This window comes from Larus michahellis, chromosome 4, assembly GCF_964199755.1.
Source record: "Larus michahellis chromosome 4, bLarMic1.1, whole genome shotgun sequence".
NCBI classification, from domain to species: Eukaryota; Metazoa; Chordata; class Aves; order Charadriiformes; family Laridae; genus Larus; species Larus michahellis.
Window position 1 is genome coordinate 30,560,446 of NC_133899.1, and position 20,067 is coordinate 30,580,512.

At 43.9% G+C, this 20,067-nt stretch overlaps 1 protein-coding gene across 10 annotated transcripts in view; it reads left to right on the top strand.

The window, feature by feature from the left end:
* Positions 1-20,067, top strand: part of SYNE2 (spectrin repeat containing nuclear envelope protein 2) — a 196,357-nt gene that overhangs the window by 156,675 nt on the left and 19,615 nt on the right. For all 10 annotated transcript variants that reach the window (XM_074583746.1, XM_074583755.1, XM_074583756.1 and 7 more), the window contains 5 exons: positions 1,168-1,362; positions 2,123-2,248; positions 4,228-4,383; positions 8,100-8,258; positions 9,247-9,413. In XM_074583746.1, the coding sequence (XP_074439847.1) occupies positions 1,168-1,362; positions 2,123-2,248; positions 4,228-4,383; positions 8,100-8,258; positions 9,247-9,413 (803 nt within the window). The remainder of the gene's footprint in view (positions 1-1,167; positions 1,363-2,122; positions 2,249-4,227; positions 4,384-8,099; positions 8,259-9,246; positions 9,414-20,067) is intronic.

Here is a 20,067-nt window from a genome sequence, read left to right on the forward strand (position 1 = left end):
GAAATGCAGGGTGCCAGGGAGATTAGGCAGGAACCCTGGTCAGCAGGTACCTTCTAGGTCTGTATGCAGCTTATTGACATGGCAGCAGGTCTTGCAGTTTGCCTGAAGGAAGCAGGCACATATGCGGCAAGAGAAGCCATATGGGTCCTGTGTGCGCAGGGATGGGCAGGAGGGTGCCAGGAACAGAAGATAAAGCACTTGCAAGTCTGTCCTTGGAGCCACCACTCCAGGATGAACAGACTTAGGCAGCAGTTCTTCAGGGTAGCAAGCTGTGCATTTAATGTGCAAGGGAAAAAAATATTTTCCTTTGTTAATTTTGGATATTTTGGTTTTCCATTTAATTACGCACCTCTTTGTTTTATAAGAAAGTAAAAATACACAGTGAACTTTATGTTTGCTTAAGGCAATCTAAAACCTTTCAAAAATACATTATTGAATGCTATTTGGAAGGTCCAAGATTTATTGTGTTCCCACACACCTAATGTTGATGGATTAACACATTACCAGTATTCCATTTGGCACTTGCCCTATTTATTTCACCTTTATTTTTACCTGCTGTGTAAAGATGATTTCCAGATGACTTTTGTATTTTACAAGTTAGTGCTCATGCTTTTCCTTAGTGAGAAAAAACAGCAGGTCTTTTCCCTCCTACTACAAATTGCCCTTCCCTCCTGCTGCTGTTTTAGAGAAAGAAACAATGATCTTATCTGCTTCTGTTACAGACCAATTTGTGTTGTAGGCAAATTATTATTGATAGCTTACTTCACTTGGAGTATGTCATGATTAACAGAGCTGTTATCTCTGAAAAATTTGTCTGTTGTTGATGCTAGAGGTGCTAACAGAACTCTTTTTTCATTCAGAGTAGCTTGACAACTGAATTTCCATCTTTCTGTAACTGCTGCACTTTCACTCTGTAGATTCAGTCTGTGAAAACCTATTGTAGGCTTTTATAGATCAGAAGATCAGAAAGAATCTGATTTTCCTGAAAGTAAAAGAGCAAATAAGAGAAGATCTATTCATTACTCTTCCACAAATGTGAACAAACTAGTGCCTTGTAACTCCCTTTGTGAGTCTTCTCTTCTTCCCAAGTGAAACACCCGGAGTGCACTTCTAAAGCTTGCTAAGAACAGCTTAGAAACTTTAATTTTATTTTTTTTTCTTTTAAAGAGTAAGGCAGTGATTCTTCAGAGGTGGCAAGCCATGTACTCCTTAATCATCGATGTTGGCGAGAAGTTACGCACTGTCTGCGATCCCGAGACCAACGCTGTTCTCCAGGAGGAGCTCAGCCAGTTACAGCAGAGTTGGGGGCACACCCAGGCCCTGCTGGAGAAGGAGAAGATCCACCTCAGCAGCACCCTAGAGGTAGATGATGCCTTCCCCAGGGAGGAGCGGCGCCTGCTTCTCTGGCATTGGGTCTCAAGAGCTTCCCTGCCCCAGTGTCCCCAGGGCTGAGCTCTGTAGTGACAAGTCAAATGCTGAGCTGCTGCTTGCTGCAGAGGGTCTGAGGGAAGTGCCTGTCATGTGCCATCAGGGCTTGTGGGAAGCTAAAATTGCGGTCCCTTGAATTCTCCAAAGGAAAACGGGGTTGGCATCCGTTTATTGCTACAATGGATGTTTTCCCGCTCTGATTGTTATCGTGGTCCCCGTGCCCTGGAGCTCTCTCCTGCTTTGGGCTGTGAAGCCTCAGCTAAAATTTAGCTTAGAGGGAGTTAGCATGACTTGTTACTCCTCCTGTTGTTGCACCTCTAAACAGAAGGGTAGGTCCTATTTATTTCCTTAGAGCGAAAGATTTGCTTTCATGGCTAAAAAGCACATAAGTATGTCTTAAAATTGAATATAATCCCCAGTTCAAAAACTATGCTTAAAGCCTCCTAGGTTGGACAAAACAAAATGAGCAGAAATACTCTGTAAGGCAAACCTTAAATAACAGAGAGGGTTCAAGTTCTGTAAATCCATGTACCAAATTCTTGTGGGTGGTACTATGTATTAGAAAAGAAAATGCAAATAACGAGAGCACATGACTATTTACTTCAGTGGGTTGAAGAGGCTATTTTGTAGCGTATCCGTATGGTTCACTACGTTATGATAAAGTACCTTAACCTTTTATAACTTCCTTGAGCAGAGTTGGGACTGCTATGAAAAGCAAACCAAAGAATTAGCAAGCAGGCTGCGAGAGCTGAAGGAGAAAGTAAAAGATCCACTTCCAGTTGAACATGAAGAGCTCTACAAAGTCAAGGAACATATTAAGGTATTGAACAGCCATATTGTATTTAAATAGACGTAGCCTTTGCACAACACCTGATCCCTGTAAAATCAGTTTTCCCCCTTTCCTGCTCTTCAGGGACGCTGAATTTCTCTCCTTTATACCATCCTGATTGTTGCCAATCTGCAAAGTCCATCTGATCAAGAAGATTAAAAGAAGAGTAGTAGTGTTTGGCATTTTTTTTTTCCTGCTTCTGCTCCCTTTCCACAATCTGAATTTATAAAATAAGTTGCTCAAATAAAATGGAAAAAACTCCCTGGTTTCAGCTCAATTGACTGCTATTCTAATGGCTGAATCTCTTCTTGTTTTCCAATCCATTTTGGACTGGGATCTCCTCAGGCAAGAGACCTTGTAAGTCTGCAAAGCACTGTGCAGACCTGCAGGATCTGAGCATAATTAAAGAGAAAGAAAATTAACAGTATGGGAGTTGCAAAAGCCCCTGCAGCCTGTATTGCACCATGAAAATTAAATGGCAAGGAAAGCATTTCCAAGGGATAGGAGACATTTTGTCTGGACTGGTCAGTCTTTCATCATCCTTTTATGAAGTGAATTGTTGACCTATGTAGTGGGAGCAAATAAGCTTATTAATGAGCCAAGGCTTTGAACTCATTACCAGCTGTCTGAAATCTTCTTTGTGAGTGCAGGCTGCCTTTCCCATGGCAGCAGTCTTGCTGTAACCCTGCATTATTTGTGAGATGGCAGCACACAGCTCCTGCCTTTTTATTCCAGTAAGAGGAAATTCAGCCGCAGAGGCATCAGGGTCAGACAGTGCCAGTGCAGTTTCTGCTCTTGGGTGTCACAATGTAATAAAATAAAGGACTGAAATGGCACGGGGAGAAGGGACCTCCTTTCCTCTCGCTGTATTTCACTGTTCTGTGGAATAAAACTATTTTTCTCTCTGGCCTGGACCTCATATGAGGCTAGCAAGGTCCCGTGAAATTCCACTGTTAGCACCGTTAATGCGGGGATTCACCCCTTGTTAAGATACATAAAAGCATGTGTCCACATCTGTAGGGAATAATATATTGTGAGCTCAGGTAAATTTAATCTCAGTTTTGTTTGGGTTTTTTCCTCCAGGGATGAAGCAGATCATGTTATTTTTTTTTTTGTGATTTAGATAAGTGATCAAAAGACCTGTAAAAATGCTCGCGAGGCTTGGATGTTGCACACTTCTCCTGATACAAATACTCACAGTCTTTTCCCTTTAAAATGAAACAAATTGGATCTTCTGTAAGACCTTTTTTTGTTAGAGGAGCCACTGACGCTTCTCGGCAACTGGCTTGCAAAATGAGACCTAGTACCTCGTGTGTAGAGTGTCATGTTTCCTCCATGCAGTGGTGTCTCTGCTTTTTAGGTGACCACTGATAACGAAAATACATAACCTTCTTATAAAGGGAAAGGGGAGTCAAGGGAACAAAACAGAAGAGAGCGAGCATGTTTCTGTGAATGAACAGTTTAAAAGCTCCACGTTTCTGACAAATCTGATGAAGTGCCTGTGAAACCATTCATTAGAGAAGGGAACCGGTTTTATTTTTTTAGCATTTAAATGAATAACCTGAGATTGTAACAAATACAGGTGGAAAGCAACTTGGCCAAACTAATAAAAAAGAGAAGAAAACCCAAAAAAGTGGGCGCGTACCTTCCTGGACGTGAAGCCCCAGAGGCTGCCCTGGAGCATGGGGAGCTGCGGGAGGTCAGGCAGCGTTTCCGCACTTCTGGATGCAGGGGCGGCTGCTGCTGCAGCAGTTAATCGGCAGCAGCTCTGCCCTGGGCTCCCGTGGGCTCCCAGTCAGGCCCTGAGCCAAATACAGGGGACCCCGTCCAGTGCAGCCGGAGAACGCCGCACAAGCGGCTGAACATTCCCCTCCTCTCCTCCCCCACAGGCCAGGCAGGGGATTAACGAGCAGGTTTGGAAACCAGAGGAGCTTAGTGCCAAGGCTTGTTCTGGGTGCGTTTCCATGCAGGAGCTGGAGCAGTCGCTGGCAGACTGGGCCCGGGACATGAAGGATGTGCGGGACATGAAGGCGTGGCTGGCTTACGGCATCCTGGCCGAGGACATGATGGTGGTCGAGGAGCAAGCTGAACACTTGCACAGGCAGTGGGAAGAGCTCTGCTTGCGAGTAAGTCTTCTGCCTCCTCTGGCGTTTTACACCGGGATATTCATAGGGCCTGGCAGAAAAGGGGGAGCGGGTTAGCGGATGGGATTTCCCTTGGGGTTGGCTCACTTTTGCAGTCTTGGGTGGGAATGGGGCTTCTCTTGGTGCAGCTGACCAGGGCTGAAGGTTGTCCTTTGTTTCCTGGACACAGGCTGCTGAGATTTATTTATTATTTTTTTTAAAACCGTTTGTCACTATGAGTGCCTGAGTTGCACAGAGCTCAAATGCAGCTGTTTACTGAAATAGGTGGCTTTGTTCAGGGCTGCCAAAGGGAGGGAGGCAGGGAGAGAGGGATAAACACAGGAACTGCCCGAGGGCATGAAGCCGGGAAAGGAAGGGGGAGGTTTCGCAATCTGATGTTTTAAAAAAAAAAAAAAATGCCAGGAGAGTTGATAAAGAAGACTTAAGTGTGTTTAAATACTGACTCTTTGGGTTTAAACATGTTAAGAACTGACTTGTCTTTTCTGTAGCAGTAAAATAGTGTGAAATGTTTGCATTCCTTGTGGCTTGTTGCTAAATTACACTTAATTTAGTGTTGCATGTAAAATTGCTGGGGAACATTTACCAGCAAAGTCGCATGAACTTGATTCATTAGCTTTTTATGCAGTTTGAGTGTTTGTTTACTTTGCCCTGTTAACAGGATTGGAAGAAGTAAAATACTTAGGGGTCTTAAGTTACTCTGGATGGCCTTGCATGCCAGCAAGCCAAACTCTTGCCTCTCTTTACTCATAAGTCAATAGCTTTTATTTTACAGTTTGTAAAGAAGTATCAAAGCGAGTTAGTATTTTGTATCTAACCTTTACTCAGGCAAAGGTAAAGCAGTCTTGGTGGGAATATTGCCAGAGTATCAAACAGCTATGCTTATTTCACAAACTTTGGTGTGATGAAATAGTTATTTGTGTTTATTTTTTGCATTGCAATGAGAAAGAAGAATTTAATATCTTTGCCTTAAACTGGGCAGTTAATCTACAACCAGTGTTTTCTCTGTTGTTTCTGAACTCTGAAAATAATTCCAGAGACACCCTCTCCCCTCCTGAGGAATATAGGCCATTATTTTTAAATCAAAACGCCTGAACCATTTTCCTAATGGAAATCTGTTGTTAAGCCTATTAATGAGAGAACTCGTTGTTTTTCTTTTTTTTTGTGGACTGCCGATGCCTGCTGTTTCATCTGTGGTGAACAGCCCTGAAAATTAAGCTATCTTTCATATGCACCTTACTACAGTTTATCCAAGTAGTGATTTAAGTTCAGATTGTATTTAAAACTTCTATTTTCATTTCCGGAGGGAACAACATTTAGTTCAGTCTATCTGGGAGAGAAGAAAGGGGTGACAGTAATGTGACCGTGGTAGGCACACAAAAATCTGTAGTGGGAGGAATCTATTCAGTGCTGCAGCAGAGGGACATACTGAAATGTTTACACAACCCTAATGAGCCTCTGGGGAGCCTGCACTGATGCTCAGCGCTGGACACGAGAGTAGGAAAGCAGACTATCGGTTCTGCTGTTAGCACGACTGCTTTGTTTTGGCTAACAAATTAGAGGAGTCAAGATGTATTGTGTGTAAAACAAAACCAAAAAAACCAACCCTGCAGTATAAATGCAGAGAGGTGAAAGAAAGCCTTTGAGAGTGAGACGCGTCTGCAGCTGTCACGGCCAGGGGAGCGGGGCAGCCAGATGCCTGTGCCAGCCTGGGCAGGGACACAAACACACTTAGTGAGCAGATGCACTCAAGGGATTAGCGTTTACATAGCAGCCCTTGCAAGGTACATGTAGGTCAAAGATTTAACTAACTCATACCAGCGAGTATCCTGTTCTAGTGAACGGGTTGGATGCCTGGGCCTTGATATTCTTTTAGCCTCCATCAGGAATGCCCACATTGATCCCACATCGTGCTGTGGATGCAAAACTGGAGCTGGTATCCCGGGACAGCTGGTCTGAAGACCAAAGCTAGGCTTTGCTCAAAGCAAGGCCTGGCTTGAGGGGCTCGTGTTCCTAGAAGCTTGACTAGGATTTTTCTGGCTCATTCTTGTTTTACCCACAGACTGTATTGTTTAGCCAGCTAAAAGGTGCTTCCTGCTCTTAAAATCCTGCCTTGCCCCATGCTTAGCAGGGAAAAATGGAGTCAGGATCATTTCAGGATTTTAACGATGGTTTTGCTGACATGCATAGTTTCTTCTTCCATGGACCAAGTTAACTCGTCTCACACATGGGAGATGCTGCAGGTGGTAGAGGAAGCATGAAGGATTTACCCTTTATACCTCTGAGGCTGAGGGTATGAGGGATCATCCCAGAGCAGAGGCCCTCTTAGGGAGACTTTCTAAGATCCCTGGGATCTCCAGCAGACTTCTTCCCATTGAGAACCTTGGAGATTGTTTCCCTGTATACCAAGACAGTGCTTTTGGCCTCATCTCTTTGCTTAGATCAGCATCAAGGATTTAGAAATCACTTTCCTCTCCCCATCCCCTCCTTTAAAAGAGTCAGAATTTAAAGGACAAAAGAAATATAGTGGGAGATCATTTGGTGCCTCCTATTTTGATCCTGGTTCTGGTTTTGCTTCCAGACTATACACTTAAACTTCACTCTGACGTACAAAGTAGTGTTAGAAATTAGTCTAGAAGAATCAGTGATGGCATTTTGAGGAGTCACATGCTGTATAAGGCAGTATGTTAGATGTGAAGAGGGAATGTTTCCTGCCCTGGGGTGGTACTTAGAGCAGCCATTTGCAGCCAAGGCAAGCAAAAGTTATGCTCAGTTTTTACGCAAAGTTTACTGGTGAGTTTGTTTTGTTTTAGTAGAACTTGTACCATTTTTCACTTCCTTTGTCCCATACATCTTGGCACAAGAATCCATCAAAGTACATAAATTAATACAAATATATATTCAAGACCTCTAGGCTAGGAATAAGTACCATGAGCTAGTAGAAGAGTGACCCTGCTTCTTTCTGTGATGTTGGAGCGGTGATATTAGCTTTGCTGGTTCAGGCAGTATCAGACCTTAATTTCCCTGTCTGTAAACAATTTGTTTATCTGTCCTGTCAAATGTAATTCTGAGCAAAAAAAATCTATAGTTTTCAATAAAAAGGATAGACTCTTGATGCTGTTTTTTTTTTTTTTTTTTTTTGGAAGTTCTCCAAGAACTGTTGAGCAAATGGAAAGAAAAGAGGGAGGGTTTTATAGAGATAAAATAATTGCAGTCAGTAGTTGCAAAGTTTCTCTTACAGTTGCAGAAAAATGAGAACTGACCTAGGTGTTATTTCCCTTGTGTTATATGTGAGACCATACTGAGCAGTATGTAGTAATTATATATTTTTATATTCATTCTATGTTCTATATTTTATATTCACTCTATATGTTCTATGATTCTTTGGCATTTTCAGATTTTCACTGAGTAATATTTCAATTTTTATATAGGCTCATAATGTATAAAGCTGCCACTCAGTTTAATTCTTCTGAGGGAGAGAATCTGGTGTTTGCTAGTCAATGTTGTGCCCCGCTATCCAAAATAAGATGTAATAACAATCTGCTTGCTGGCTTTGAAAAGCAAGTTAGAGATACTTGATCACTGCTCCTGGAAAATGGAATATGATCAAATGCAGACTAGAAATTAGAAGGCTCATAATTGCTGGTTTCCTTTGTGAGAAAGATGTTGCCAGTAGTTAATGTGTGTGTGCTTATCCATAGGTTTCTCAGCGTAAGCAGGAGATCGAGGACAGGCTCAATGCCTGGATTGTGTTCAATGAAAAGAATAAGGAGCTGTGCTCCTGGCTGGTACAAATGGAAAGCAAAGTGTTGCAGACTGCAGATGTTAGCATTGAAGACATGATAGACAAATTGCAGAAGGTAAGTAGTAATGCCACTTTTCTTCAATTGCGGTCTGATAGCTCGTTATAGAGATACCATTCCTATTTCTTCCTTGCCTCTTGGAAGCGATACGTGATATAAAACCAGCACGTGCAGGCTTTTGTGAGAAGATGATCTTTTCTAGCCTCAATTCTTGTCATCTTGATGTTCAGACTTGGAGAATAATGCAAAACAGAAATGCCACCTGACTGCATTTAGGCATGGAGTGTGATGTATGTGAGTTGTAGAGTTGGGGTTATTGGGCATACGGGCACATACAGCTCTGCTCAGGGCTTTCCCTGCTGGGGATCAGTGACGCCCTGGGAGCGTCTTGCTGCGCTCACCGCCTCCACCTCGTCAGCGGTTACAATACTGGTAGTTAGAGGGCAAAGAAAAGATGGAAGGACAGGGTGGGCCTTATGCCAAGCAAACAAGAAGTTACCACAACCAACAATAAAGCCTAATTCTGACCTTTCTCTTTGATAGTCGGTGCAGTTAGTGCTTTCTTATACTTTCATATTAGCTTGATTTTAAACCGGACCATTTTTTTGTTGCGGTGTTCCTCCCCATGGCTTAAAGGTCTCAATATCTAATCCCAGGTCTACTCTGGATAAGAATACTAGCAACATAAAGCCATCCTAGACTTGAATTTGTGTTCTTTTGAGGTATCTTGATTGAAAAAATTAATGTTAAATCAGGAAAACAGAAACAAATTTAGAACATTGCTATTTTTAGGGTACTTACTCCTGGCACTTGTAATTCTTTAAGCTGCTTATTTTTTCATTGTGGCTTCATTGTGAGAATGCTTTTCCATTCAGGTTTTTTCTTTGTTTTGTTTTAAGTGAAAGAGTTCTGTATTCTAACGTAGAAACCTCAGCCATGACAAGTCAAACCAGCCTTCATATCACACACATGGGAAAAGGAACAGATAGTTTTGTTTTGTTTTGTTTTGCCCAGAAATGAAGCAATGTTTGTGTGTATTTTTCAGGATTACATGGAAGAAATAAACCTGTTCAGTGAAAATAAGCTTCACTTGAAACAAATGGGCGATCAGCTAATCAAGGCTAGCAACAGGAGCCGAGTTGCAGAAATAGATGATAAACTCAACAAAATCAATGATCGCTGGCAGCATCTCTTTGATGTCATTGGGGCACGGTAAGAAAACTATTTTCAATATTTTATATGAGATAAAGGTCAGAGGCTAGTGTCCTCAACTGTCAGAAACAGACTGACACAACTTTTCAGTTCTGTTGAAATTTATTATTGACAATCAAATTAAACTGAAGTTAATGCTTTTTCATTATGCCTTGTGGCGTGTTATGACACCAAATATCTTAATTTATCTAAAGGTAGAGGGCAGGGTGTAAGAATTCATATAAAATATAATTTTAATCATGGGAGCTATGTAAAAGGAAGAGTCTAAGTTATTTCTGTGTGGCTTGTGTTGAATTGCAACTTAATTTTAAGGCTGTATGGTGGGTGTTTATTTGGCTCATTAGGAGAGCCTCCTGTGTAAGACATGCCTCTATCTCACCCTGTATCCGAATGCACAGAATTTGTGACTAGATTCCTGACCTGTCTCTGTAGACAGACAGTGTTCTTTTTTACATTCAAAAGCGTATGTAATTAGTGCTATTTCTTTACTCACTCTCTTTCCTAAAAACGACTGGAAGACCATACAAGTTTATTTTTTAAATTCAGAATCATTTGCATAATGGTGAAATGGAAAGCAATATCAGTTGAAATTAAAACAAAAACCTGCATAGTCTAGGCAATTACTTCTTAAAGGATTAAACATCTTATACTTGACTGAGTTAAGAACATCATGATCATTTTAGTATTAGCCTTACTGAGACGATCCCATTTCACTATTATCTCTGAATTTCTACCACAGCTTGGGAGGAGGATGCCGAGCTGGTCTCACTGCATGCCTTAGCTTATTAGTAATCCAGAAATAATAAGCCTAACGCCAAATTAGTATTGGTCTAAACTTCTCTGCCAAGGTTTTGTTTCACCTCCTCTCTGGGGCTGCAGAAGCTCTCTTGCTCAGTTAACATTTGGGGCAGATGAAGTGGGTGGTTGTGCTGTGACGATGAAGTGCTAAGTGTGCTGGATCTTAATCAGGAATGAGATCTGAATTAATGGTGACACATGAGCCATGAATGATTAAGCAGAAGCTGCCGCCTTAAGATCTAACACTTTGCAGATAGTTTCACAGTGGTTCCTCTCAAGATGTCTGTGTATTTGATCTGGTGTAGGAAAGAAGCTTCACTTTCACAACAGCGCTTTACGGTAACATAAAACTTTTAAAACACTTACATGATCATTTCTGTTGTGATGTATGTTAGTTTTGAATTGTAGCAATTTTTAAATGCAGATTACAATGCACTATTTTAGAACTGAGGTAACCATGGCACATTTCTAGTAATTTTTAGGAAGATACGCTAAAGAACTGATGGGATATTTAAAGAGATCTGGCAGTCCTATTGAAGTAGTCTGTGACAACAGAGCACTTGTTTATCTTCCTGGTATGTCTTAAATCTTCGTCTTCAGAGAAGCGTATGGTGGTGCTTTGAGGTATGTTAATGTGGATTTGCATCAGCGTAGCTCCCAGTGTTGCATATCTAAGTGGATATTGTAGCTACTGGGGAGTTGGTTGGGGAGTTGGTGTGATGCCTTATGACTATTGCTGTGTTCTTACCCCAAAAGATCTGGAATATACCAGCTTCTACTCGTGATTTCCATTGTCTCTGTGTTCGGGACCAGGGTAATGAACTGTGAGGACCTGACAAAGCGTGGTTTTAAGCATTTCCCTCAGTGGTCCAAGGTTATCAGGCAGACCAGTAAGCTCTGCTGGTCCTCTTGGACTTAATGCTAACAGAGGTTCAGCGTATTGCAGCATTTTGCAGCATGAGTGTAGCGCATCCACCTTGCTTGGGCTTGGCTCACAGCTTGGCTGTTCTCAGCTGCTCAGTGATTAATAACCACTAGGCTAGACACTGACAATAGAATCCGAGTATGGTCCTAAGAGTTTATTTTGCCCTGTTTACAACCTTGCGACTTGCAGCCTTGTTTCGAGATCACTGGTGGTGGCTTGCTGCTGAGATCTGAACATTGGTGGAATTAAATTAGACTTCAGTTGACTGAAATTTCAACCTCAGTCGCAGGTGTGCTTTAGGGCACTAAAGGGGAGGCTTCTCCTGTGCTTTTGTGTAGCCTCTCTTAAGCTCAGGCGATGGGGAGGAGGCAGCAGTTCTACTGATGACAAATATGACACAAGTTTGGCCTCTTCATGGGGGAGTGGAGCAGAGCAAAGAGCCTTGGGCTGGAGGTGAGATGACCTGTGAGCATGGGTTGTGATGCCCCCTGCTGGTACACTGACTCCTGCCTTTTCAGTTTACTTTTGCAAAAACTTAAAAAACCCACCTGTATTTAAGCTGTGTTGAAAGAGCACGTGAAAATAGAGTGGTGGCAAAATTCATGTTGGCGTTGTTGCCTGAAGCCGTCACAATCCAGACATCTTCACAGGATCTCAAACATCCGCCGTCACCAGTTTCATTCAGTGGACAGGATGGGTTGGCTCCAGGGAGGTTGGAGCCTGTAGGGCATGGTACAGGAGCTGTGCACCCACTGCTGCCCTATGGAGGAGAACAGGCTGCAGTGCTGCACAACTGATGCCGTGGCAGCATACCCAGACAAAGACTTTGTTGTTGGGCACAGCTTCATTTCTTGGGGAATGTAAAAGGGATGGAAGAACTGCTGGAGGGCCTTAGAGGGTTTGGCATGGAGGGAAATGATGAATTTTGACTGTGGTGGGGAGGCAATTTTGTCTTGATCCTGAAAAAACTACATGTAGGAACTTATTTTCACAGCACCTCCATGAAATGAGGAGGTGGTTTTGCTCCTGGCTTTTCAGATCAGTAGCTGCAGCAAGTGAATTGAAGTGGAAATTTTCTGAGTTTTTGGGTGCCGAATCTGTGACTGCTTGAAGCTTTTCTTTTTGACAAGTATTACAACTTCAGCACTTTGTTAAACACATTACCAGCTGCTGCCTTTATTTGCACTGGCGGGTGCACCACAGCCCACTTGCACGGCTTCCCTGGCACCCAGTGGCTGTCTGTTACAGGGGCAAGGACCAAATCTCACGCTGTCTTCATGGCAGGCCAAGAATTGAGCAGTAAATAAACTACAGAGCCGTGCACTAAGTACATGTAAGGAAATGTACGTTGAATAGCTGTGTGTTTGAAGCCAATCCTCCATCCTGGGTGCTGAATCTTCCTAGTAGACAAGCACTTTATGATCCTGTGGTTAAAGAGTATAAAATAAGCTGTATCCACAAGAAAGTCTAACTGCGATTTATAGGCAGTTTCATTTCTGTGGTTTCTAGTGTCTCTGGTTGACCCTGCAACCTAAGTAACATTTTATTTCTGTAGTCCGGTATATGTCTGTGTGATACCAACATGAAACCAAACCAGTCTCGAGCCAAAGTATCAATACAGAGCATTTGTCCTGTTAGTTTATTTCACCTTTTTAAACCAATAAACGTCCTGGGACAGATGGGCAAATTAGGTGAGCTCTCCATTTAGTCGTTGAAGTGATTCTCTTAGTTCATGGTGACAAGCTCAGATCTGCCATATGGCTGCACTTGCAGGACTTAACACTTTCATTATATGCCTGTGCTCGACTTGTGTGGCGACAAAAGCTTTGCCGTATGCATTGCAACTGGAGAGTGGCTTGGTGCAAACTTGGAAAAGTCTCAAAATGTTAATTCTCATTGGATAAAGTAACCATCAAGATATTAACATGCCTGGAAAGGAGAACAAATGAATTTCTGCTCGGCTCGGAAGATACTCTTACCAGGGGAGGTTTTCACGCTGAAGTCTCTGTTGATAGAGAGGGAATGCAAACATACTGACAGGCAGAAAGGGAGCATTGTGCTGACTGTAAAAATGGACACAGAGAATCTCTTGCTTTTGTTCTCTTGTCACCAGCCTCATAGCAGCGCTCTGCCAGAAGAAACCACTGCGTGCTTGCACATACACCCAAGTGAAGGCTTGAAACAGTAGGAGAGAGAGCGCAGAGGCTGCACGCGGGTCACAGGCAGCCAAAACCCCATGGAGTGGGATTTGCATCCCCAGCATGTCTGGAGCAGCATTCCCTGGCCATGCATTAACTAGCAAGAATTGCCGATGAACTGTGTTGTGCACAGCCATGTCCCTCGGTGTCCTTCTCTGGCTCATCCACCACTGATACTAACTCTACGCTTTGCTTCCCAGCCCAGCAGGGAAGCGTTTTCTTTCTGCGTTTCTGTGTTTGCACTGTGCCAGCTGGCAGACTGGAGGAGCACCCATGTGTCGCGGGAGGGTGCCTGCGCTGCCTGGGCTTGTGCAAAATGTTCGGATGGTGCTTGAGCCTTCATTAAAGCCACCAGCTTCACAGGGGGCTGCCTCCTGCAGTTTTGGGTCTGCAGGCTGGTCCCTGCAGTAACAGTTGTTGCATTTCTGTACCTCCCAGCATCCTGCAACCAATGCCATGAAGCTGTGGAAGGGGGATGCCGTTTCTCAGCTGCTCTGGCTGTAGGCACAGTGTGATGTATTTTCTTACTTGGTGGGTCAGGTCCATGTTTTCAGCCTTGTGGAGAAAGGCGTATTTTTGTGTATGTAGGAATGGGCTCAAATGACTGTGGTCTTTAATGACAGCATGAAAATACAGGTAAGCTAGCAAGGCCAAATGTGCCTTCTAATTCTTTTAGACGTGAATCCTTGGCAACTAGGTCTTTTCCCTGTGTTTGCAACCTTACAGCTCTCATTGCAGAGTCCAGGAGTCTTAAACTGCCACAACGAAAGCCAGCCCTATCTTTCCCACATCTAATTTGGGAGATTCAAGGTGTTTTCAGCTGGTTTCCTGCATGCCCCGGCTGAAATTCCCGAACAGCCCGAAACTGCTGAGGTTGCAGTAAAACAGGAGGGAGTTGAAGGTCTCCAGTGACACCACCTTGTGCTGTGCAGGGGCTCCTTTCTTTTGGGGAGCTCCAGTGAGCTGTGGCTCTGTGCTTCCCCTTGCTCCTTGCACCCTCGCTATGGCTGGGCTGCCCTGATAGCTGCTCCAGTGGCAGCAGGCCCCAGCTTGGTAGTTATGGGGAGTGAGTGAGTTCATACCGCCTCTCAGCTGATCTCTATTTATTTTCCACCGCATTGCTTACCTTTTGACAGGGCAGACCGTCAGGCACCACGCGTTGGTGTGCTGTCCTACCCTGTCGCAGCTGCGGACAGGCAGCCCACAGTCCGTGTGGGTGCACTCCAAGTCCAAAGGTCTTTTTAAATTGCGGCAGATTGGTATTGCCTGGCAAGGGAAGCAAAGTATGCTGCAGTGAGGCCCCCGGGTGAATGATGTGGCTATGTTCAGCAGAATTATACTGGTTTGTGGCAGTACCAGTGTAAAATCTCATTCTTGTAATTATTTTGGTGCAAAAAAAAAAAAATCTATACATTTGAAATCTCACTCGCAAAGTGCCTGCTTTCTTTCCGTGTTCTCCAGGTTCCCTGTCCTTTATGGATTACGTTTCTCTTCAGTGCAAAAGCTGTGACGGAATTGATTATCGTATCAGGCAGGATGGTTGGGTTTATTTTGGTTATGCAATGTGTGCTGAGGTGTGCCGGGAGCAGGGGGGAGCTGGTCGCACAAGGGGAGTCCTTGCCTTCTGCACGCTCTTGCCGTTCCCGGTGTCTGCCTGTCAAGCTGGGAAGGTTATTTCCCTGCCTTCTCAGACCTAACATTTCAAATGGATTTTTGAACCTCCCTGGACCGTACTCAGGTTAAACTGTCGAGGTGACTGGCCATGATTTACCTGAGCAGACGTTCGAAGCCCTCTCACAGTGTGTGGTGTCTTCCCAGCCACTTTTTATCCTGACGTGTGTCGAATGTGAGCAATTGGCAAGCCAATACAGGTCTGCGGAAGATTACCTGAATACTGAAAAGCCTTTGATTTCAAAATCATTCCTTGCATTTTTGGTGGGATTATCATAACTTCTTTATTTTTTTCCTGATGTTGTCTGGGTGGGGAGTGACTTTTAAATCAAGGTTCTTTGACTTCCGCCCTTTTTTTCCCACCCCGTGATCTCTGGCAGTCATAACACACAAAAATCATGACAGCGTGTTTTTCCATAAACAAATGATAGCATAAATGAAGATTAGGGGTTATTTTGTCCTCCTGCGTAACAGGCTACTTGCATTGGCAGCTTTCCCCCTGCACTGGAAGGTTAAAGGGAGGACAGGTTAGTGTGTGGGAGACTTAATTCGTACTTAAATAGCTGGTATCTATAATGGTAAAGGCGAGAAGGAAGAACGCAGGGGAAGTAAGGATACATCTGTGTGCGTGGTGCCTGTGCGTGGATGTACGTTTTCTCGGGGTTTTTTTGTGTTTGCTTCAAATTGACTCCTGCAAATCATCTGGGTCTGAGGTTCCAGTCCCTCTTTCGCACGAGAAATGAGCACCGCATCTACCTTTTTCGGTGCTGAAGCCTCCAGCCTGCAACCTTTTTGTCACCAGCCGCGGGCGGCCACTCAGCGTGCGCTTCTTCCCGTGCTAATTCTCTTGTGTCAGAATAAAGCTCTGGTGGTTTTGTTCTGAGGAGGGATGCGGCCATTTGCCAGGTAAAATACCAACCCAAAACGTAGGGGTTAAAACGGGGGAGAGCTACAGTGGCTCCCCAGCTCGGGGGGTCGGGGAGGAGGACGGGCGAGCCTCCCCCCCCCTGCTCGGGATGCTAAAGCAGTGAATAAATAGGGCATCTGTGGAGGAGGGGTTTCCTCTTCCATGCCTGCCGTGGTCGCACAGACGGTCCCCCTTGCAGCTTGGGATTTGCAAGCTGAGGAATGGTTTTTTCTTTCAAACCGTAAGTGCCATGTTGGTAAGCGGCCGGGGGTTTGGTCGGGGTGGGTTTTGTTGGAGCAGGCATCGCTGGCGCAGCAGGACCTTGGGCGGTGGGGGGGAGGGCACCGCAGCGCCGATGCGCCAGTGGCTCCCTGCAATTCGCCTTGGACGAGTGGATGAGTGGGAGATGCGGCGCGTTAGCAGTAGGAATAGTGCTCAGGGGCCTCTCCCTTAAAATCAGCTGTGTTTCGGGGGTTTTGCACCCAAGACGGTGGAGATCTGTGACGACAACCCTTTGGACTCTCAGGCAGGGTAATGCGAGAAAATCCTCCTCCGGCAAACCCGCTGTTTGCTCTGCTCACTGTGCTAACACAACCCACGAACACGGGGGCTTCCTGTCATTGTACCAGGGCCGGGCGCTGTACAGAGAAACATCCTTGCATTTTATACAAAGGCCTAAAATTTGCCTTTGACATCACCTCTCTAAATGGGGTCTTTTGTCGCTCACATGCTTAAGCTCCTGCTGCAACTTACTGAACAAAGGTTTCCGGGTCTGTGCATCTCATTTGCCTTACTGGGTTGTAAACAATCCTATCTGCAGGCAGGGCAATTCCAGCTCCTCTTCAGTTAACAAGAAATGTATGTAGTATCTTTTGCTGATGACATTTGTGCTTGTGAAGGAGAAGTTTGGAATATATGTCAGAATGTTTTTCTTTCTTCAGACACTAAAATTTGAGAGTTAGTTATTACCTTATTTGAGCTTCCCTATACGTTTTCCTGCAGCATTTTGACAGCTGATGCAATGCAATTGGCAGGCATTTGCAATTCTTTGTTGTGTGAACACATTTCAGTGAACCTGGAAGTGTATTCTATTGCTAGATATTTCCTTAGTAGTTACTACAAAATATTCTGTGTATTTGTGGGGCTATGCAATGATTCAGCCTAAAACAGCTTAATGCATTTCTCTTGTAACGCGATGCGAGCAATTTCATTGAGGGTATTAAGACCCAAATCCAATCTCGAGTCAGGTCAGTTAGTCCTTCTGTTCACTTTTGCAGGCAGCTTTTAGTTATAATCTACTAGTTTTGTTCTTTTTCTGGCACTTCTATTTTGGTGTAAAGATTAAGACGTTTAGAAACTGGCTTTGTTTGGCTTATCCCAGCCATCTTATGTGTGTGTCTAAGCACTGTTTTGAATCAGGATATCTTTTAAGCTTGGCCCATTGCACAGTACAAGAGATGTTTGAGTTTCTTGGGTTTTTTTTAGACTACTGGTTATATTTGTTGGATTTTTTTTTTTAATTATTACTATTTTTTTTTGCTTTTGGGGGCATGTTGAATGGTGGCAGGTGAGTTCTTATTGGGAAGTGAACTACAGATAGTTAGGCCTTTATTCAGTAAAAAGTAAGTCTTCCCTGTTTGACCAAATAACTTGAGAATTACACTTTGTTGAGGAAGAATTCAATCAACAGTGGTTGCAGCCTCTTCCACCTTCTGGGTAACTGGGAGGAGCTCATTTCCTCTGCTGCACTTGGACTTTTGTTGCTGTTCATTCACTGTGTGTTGGGTGATTGGTTTCCTGGACATTGGGGGAGCTTTTGTCCCCCGGCTTGGTGGCTTGCGCTGTGCACTCCCACCCAGCTCCCAGGAGGCCTGTCTTTCTGGACAGTCTCTTCAGGATGCATCTCAAAAGAGTTCATGAGGTTTCTGTCATGCAAAGAGCAGATAATTTGCAAGAATACTTGCAGTGTGCAGAAATGCATCTGAGAATGGTTGTTGCAAGTATAAGGCTTTTATGGCTGTAATTAGTCTGTTCTGTATTTTTCTTTGAGCTATAGCTAGAGAAATGGCAGTTCCCTGTGACTTCTGCACAAGATAAGTGTGCTCAAGAAGGATGCTCGAATTTTTCATCATTTCACCTGTTACTTCAGTGTAGAACCCTACTCTTTACCTTGGGCTCTGTGTCCACTGACTGCAATGAGCAGATCAGCCAATGTGAACATCTGGACAAGGTTGCCTTCCTATTTACACACTGCACTAATGTGAACTTCTGTTAGATTTTTATTCTTCTCTGGCTGTTTAGCTCAAGGTTGAGATGAATGACTTAAGAGTATTAGGGGTGGTTAAATGACTGACAAATGCCCCATTCTATCCAGAATACGTAGCAAATTAAATTACTTCATTTCAATGGTGTGTCTATAATGGCAATTACTAGAAAGTAAATAGAAGCCTGCAGTATCACAGTGATGCTGTCTTTGAGACTGTTGTTTCTAGTAACGCTAGTAGATAAAGACCCACGTATTTATGGTAATATCCGTAACTTGAATTTTAGAGTGATTTCTAAGCCAAAATAATATTATTGGGTGGGGTGGGGTGGTGTGTGTGTACAAAAAAAACCCACTTGGATTCTAAAACTGTTGCTGTCGAAATTTATTGGATGTGCTGCCAGTAGTGAAGAGATTTATTTATAATTGAATATTCCTTGGTTTTGCGTTGGACTTCTTGGCTGTGTTCACCTACCTGTTATCCAATATGCACACTGAAGAAAAATGTCTTGCAACCCATGATTTTTTCTGTAATGCAACTTCAGGATAGGGAACAGGTGAGTACAGAGAGAGGAAGGAGTACAGGGGAGCAGAGAGATGAAGCTGAGCAGCATAGTAAGCTGTGGTCTCAGCAGGTCAGCTGCAGCGTCAGATGGTCCCACTATGTGCATCTCTTGCAAGTCATCAGAGAGACATTTACAAAGCACTAGTGGAGAATGTCATAGAATACACAGAGAATAAATTGCCACTGGATACGGTCAGGGACAGTGCAGCAATCTAGCCTTGCTTTCCTCCCGAGCGGCCTGAGGTCATGCAGAATTAGCAGTGCAACAGCATAGATGTTTGGCTCAGACTCTTCCTCAGGCCTGGCTCTTCTAGTGGTTCTTCCCTTCAGTGCTCAACACAGAGCCTATACCATCCCATCTCACCAGGGAGAAGGACTCCTGAGTTGCCTGTCTTTGATGAGCTACATGCCCTGGGGAGCCACAGGCACTGCTGAGCAGTATAACCAACTGGATCCAAATTGAGTGCTGGGACAGGAGCCGGGGAGAGGGTTGAGGGACAATTAGGTCTCCTGGGTAAATTTCTGCCAGCCCATGATAGCACAAGAAAATGCTGTACAGTTAATGGAATATGACATGTTTGAGTACCAATTAATGGCATTAGAACCAGAAGCAGGAAGATTTATGTAGCTGTTGTTTGCTTGGGAGCCAGATGCCTCCTGCATACAGGGTTGAACTTGGGTGCAGAGCTCTGAAAAGAGGTTGTTAAAGAAAGCGAGAGCTGTGTCATATGTTGGCTTCCTCTCAGCTGCAGTGGTGGAAGGTACCATCAATGTAAAGGGGCAGAGGCAGCTGCTTTGCACTTTACACCAGTGTCAGTGACCAGTATTAGCCTATGGAATTGGGCTAAATCCTTCAGGCTGGTTTGCAGAGTTGCATCAAGCAGGTAAGACTAATTTTACATTTAGGAGAGTGCAGAGTTGCTAAATACCTGCCAGGAATATTGTGGTCTTCTCTCCTGATAAAACAATTGAAGGTACTGCCTGGTCCTTTTGGAACAACAGGTAGAGGAAGCTGCTTTCTATGATGCTAATTCATATGAGACTGCAAATTTGCTGATATGTCTCTGTACCTTCACAGTAACCAACAGAACTGAACAAATCCAGCAGGGTCATTACCACATCTCCTCCGTTAAGTGCTTTACCTTAAATCAAGTATCTAGCTGACGTACATGTCCTCTTTTATTACCTTAAGGTTGCTAATAAGATCAGTTGTTGCTTACAGAGCGGCATATTCACTGTGGATTAGCTGTCCTGCATATCTTCTGTCATTGTATCATATGCCACAAGAGGAAACTGCAAAAGTCTCAGTCACAGGCAGTTTGGACCT